The sequence below is a fragment of the Phalaenopsis equestris genome, unplaced genomic scaffold, assembly GCF_001263595.1.
Source record: "Phalaenopsis equestris unplaced genomic scaffold, ASM126359v1 Scaffold000540, whole genome shotgun sequence".
NCBI classification, from domain to species: Eukaryota; Viridiplantae; Streptophyta; class Magnoliopsida; order Asparagales; family Orchidaceae; genus Phalaenopsis; species Phalaenopsis equestris.
In genome coordinates this window covers 930641-934647 of record NW_018164980.1, presented here as the reverse complement: position 1 = coordinate 934647, position 4007 = coordinate 930641, and the positions used below count along the sequence as shown (strand labels likewise).

Genomic DNA, 4007 nt, shown 5'->3' with positions numbered 1-4007 from the left:
AATGTGACATTTATCGGTCGTTGTGATAGCCCTACCCAAAATGTCATTTGTGAATTTAACATGTGTTTCACTTTTGTTATTGCTGGCTGGGAGAGTAGTGCACATGACAATAGAGTTATTAAATCTGTGGCACGTGATCCCAATAGCAACTTTCCACATCCACCTGCAGGTACGCTCGAGATCGAACTCATACGAATTGATCAATTTATTAGACAAATATTACTTGGGATCCCAAAAACAACTTGAATTTCCACTATACTAATTGTTCCATTTATTAGACCCTCAAATCTTAAAAAAAAAAACCTCTATGAATAATGAGAATCAAAGTAGGTCGTTCGATCGGGTGATTATAGGAGTTATACTTTGAATGACTAAAATTATCTCTCTGCTATAACTTATAAGTAAACTCTTTCTTATCTGGAGGGAGGAGGAGAAAGATTTGAATTGCAATGTTGTTTTAGATTGATGACCCAACATTAACTTTTCGCCTCCGTAGCCATTGACCATTGTCGATCACCGTCGGCCGCCCATGCTTACTATTATTTACAAACTCTATTGTGCAACAATGTCTTGAGTGTTGTGCAACGAAGTAACTTGAATACAAGATAACAAAGTATCTTAAATACGATACAATATATAACAACGTATTGTTTATCTGGCGAAAATTGTCGGCGATGACTACCCACAATTGTTATTCTCATAATACAATAACTTTGTCCAGACTCATGAAGTGTTATGTACATTTTGCACTAACAAGTGTTGTACTTGGTGTAGTGTTGTAACCCTTTTTTTTTCAATTGTGGGACAATGATGTTTTCTTATAATTACATTTTTATAGTGAATAACTTTAATTGTGCTACACCCCGTAGTTTTTTCTCTTATCGGGTTCTTCCACCTAAAAAATTTCGGTGTCTTCTCTTACTACTTCAATCATTTATGTGTGTTATATTTACGTACAATACTAAGACGTTAAATTATCATTCCATTGTCACGAATCTTCTCGTACACAACAAATATTACATTTTTTTTAATTATAATTCTTTATTTGACATTTTAGACACAACTTTTTTGTCCCATCATAGCCTTTCTTAATCTTCCATCCAACTAAATTTAATGTGCCCTTCCACTACTTACATAAAAAAGAATTCTCCCCTTGTCCTTAATCTCTATTAGTAATATCTATCCATTTGTTGTAAGCTTGTAGCATCTTACATTGTGAGTTAACATTTGATCCCTTAATATTAAAATATCTTAGGAGATTGACACCACCAAATAAAAAACACTTGCTAAAGCATCCCAACTTCAAATAATAAGCCTTAAGAAAATGGAGTCCCATACCATTCGTCTATTACGGCTGCATGTTCCGATTAATAAAATGACTTTTTTTTTTAAATTCAGTAACAATAAATGTTACTTTATTGGGAGGACTTTTAGAAGGTAACAAAATTGACACATTAATTTCGTGAATCATAATTCATAAATTCCTCCTCTCAAATCTTAACAATTCCAAGTAAACAGCTACTAAAATACAGCTATAATATATGAAGTCGAGATGCCCAATGAAGATGCCGAGTTACCAACGTTGTGTGAAGTCGTTGGCAATGCGGTTGCTGTCAACTCAGCCCCCTCCACCTCGTCATCATCACGCTTATCATCAAATAAACTAAAAAATTAATATTTTGAGAGTTTAGAGTTATTTACGAGAACTGCAAAGATAAATTAAAGGGTCGTTGCAGAAAAAAGGAGAGAGAGAGTGACGAAGCCCTAAATTCTTATGCTGGATTCCATGGCGCGCTTCTCGTCCATTAAAGGTAAAGCCTTTGATCTTATTTACATTTTAGATCAGCTTCTTATAGTTTGGCCGCAAATCGGGGAATTTGGAAGGGTTTCAATTTTCATGGATCTTACTTTTACGTAGGGTTTTTGTTTTGGATATTAAGTGTTTTTTTTTCCGGAATCAATTGCGTTTGGATTTCTAGCTTTATGAATCGTTTACTTGGTATATTTTCTTATTGGATCGAGTTTGCGTGGGAGTTTGTAAAAATTGAATCTTTACTTTGTAGATCTCAAATGATTTTGAGGGCTATTTGCTGGCCGGCGCGTTTGATACTAAGACGCGAATCTGTGATTCTTCTTCTTGTTTCTTTGATGGCTGTTCATTATATTGGGGGGCTGGAATGTTCTAAATTTATTAAAGTTTGATATGTAAGCGGTGGGATATCTACCAATTCTCCAATTTCTAGTTTTTATCATTTCATTTTTTTATTGTAAAATGGCCATATCTACTGATTGGAATTTTTTCTTCGCTTTCAACCCTTTTTGCTTCATTTTGCCAGATTTAGAGTTTTGCTTGTCCACGTGGTGGTAAAAAAGCACTTGCTTGTGACAGGGAAGAAATCGCAATAAGAAAAAAAGAATTTTGAATTGTTTGCATAAGTATCATCTAACATTTTAAAGTTCTAGAGGATTTTAATGGGGTCTTTCTTGAGCTTTCCAGTTACCAAATCTCAAGAGAAATTGTGCTCTGAGGTTTCTCAGACTGAAGTTTCTAGCAAAAGGCTGAAGTTGTCATCAAGTTTTAGCAATGAGAATCCAAGACTTATCCCAAGCTTACCTGATGAGATTTCCCACCAGATCCTTGCCAGAATTCCCAGGATTTACTACTTAGGAATGAAATTGGTTTCCCGGAGCTGGAAAGCTGCTATAACCAGTGCTGAAATCTATCAGATCAGAAAAGAGCTCCGAACAACAGAAGAATGGCTCTACATTCTGATGAAGGCTGAAGAGGATAAGCTCTGTTGGCATGCTTTGGACCCCTCTGCTGGAAAATGGCAGAGGCTGCCACCCATGCCTAATCTGGTTTGTGAGGAGAAATCCAAGAGGGGGATTTCTGGGTTTCTTATGTGTAATATGATGGACTCCAGCATTAGAATTGCTGATGTTATCCTAGGTTGGCTTGGCCGAAAGGATGTTTTCGAACGCCTTCCATTTTGTGGCTGCGCCATCGGAACCGTCGATGGCTGCCTCTATGTCTTAGGTGGTTTTTCTCGAGCCTTTGCCATGAAATGTGTTTGGCGATATGATCCTGTTGTCAATATGTGGGAGGAAGTGAGTTCCATGACCACCGGGAGAGCTTTCTGTAAGGCCAGTCTCCTGAATGATAAACTTTATGTTGTTGGTGGTGTCTGTAAAGGCCGTGGTGGTTTGACTCCGCTTCAATCTGCTGAAGTTTATGATCCTAAAACTGGTTTCTGGACAGAAGTAAAAAAAATGCCCTTCTCCAAAGCCCAAACTTTACCTACTGCTTTCCTAGCTGAGCTTCTGAAGCCAATTGCCACTGGAATGACTACATACAGAGGGAAATTGTGTGTCCCTCAAAGTTTGTACTCTTGGCCCTTTTTCGTTGATGTTGGTGGCGAGATCTATGATCCTGAGACGGATTTGTGGGCCGACATGCCTGCTGGTATGGGCGAAGGTTGGCCTGCACGGCAGGTTGGAACGAAACTGAGTGTGGTGGTAAATGGCGAGTTATATGCTTTGGAACCTTCAAGCTCTTTGGATTGTGGTAAGATAAAGATATATGATCACCAGGAGGATGCGTGGAAAGTTGTTTTTGACAAGGTTCCAGTTCTTAATTTTACTGATGCAGATTCTCCCAATTTACTTGCCGGTTTTTCAGGCACGCTTCATTTAATCACAAAAAATGCTGATAATGGAACTGCAATATGGCAGGCTGATTTAAAGAAGCAAATTTGCTCGCGAAAAAATGAATCTTTTTTTGGAGCTAGCACTTCTTCTGAAAGTCATGTTTCTTCGGAGGCGGAAGCAGATGTTTGGAAGGTCATTGCTGTTAAGAATTTCGGTGCAGCAGAATTAGCCAGCTGCCTCGTTCTTGATATCTAACTTGTGAGATAAAGTTGCCATGATTATAACCTTACTAGCTAAAGATGCAGGTTATTTCGGCAGCAGCAGCAGCTCTTCATAAGAGTTTATAAGGGGCAGGGATG

The 4007-nt window shown here is 38.0% G+C and overlaps 1 protein-coding gene across 5 annotated transcripts; it reads left to right on the top strand.

Annotated features, from left to right (window-relative positions):
- Positions 1-1539: 1539 nt before the first annotated feature.
- Positions 1540-4001, top strand: LOC110028950 (F-box/kelch-repeat protein At1g22040). Of its 5 annotated transcripts, none has more exons than XM_020731031.1 (3): positions 1541-1811; positions 2064-2205; positions 2337-4001. In XM_020731031.1, the coding sequence occupies exon 3, from the start codon at positions 2473-2475 to the stop codon at positions 3901-3903; it is 1431 nt and encodes a 476-aa protein (XP_020586690.1). In that variant the 5' UTR covers positions 1541-1811; positions 2064-2205; positions 2337-2472; the 3' UTR covers positions 3904-4001. The 5 variants fall into 5 exon arrangements, with proteins under 5 accessions (XP_020586688.1, XP_020586690.1, XP_020586689.1 ...); XM_020731030.1 differs by having other exon boundaries at positions 2064-2212; XM_020731033.1 differs by lacking the exon at positions 1541-1811 and adding an exon at positions 1846-1914 and having other exon boundaries at positions 2064-2212.
- Positions 4002-4007: the final 6 nt, after the last annotated feature.

What these genes read in the sequence shown, in the direction of transcription:
- LOC110028950 (XM_020731029.1), top strand. Translation starts at nt 1,775, where the DNA reads ATGCTGGATTCCATGGCGCGCTTCTCGTCCATTAAAG. An exon ending in GCGCTTCTCGTCCATTAAAG is followed by an intron (nt 1,812 to 2,497) that starts GTAAAGCCTTTG and finishes TGAGCTTTCCAG; the next exon opens with TTACCAAATCTCAAGAGAAA.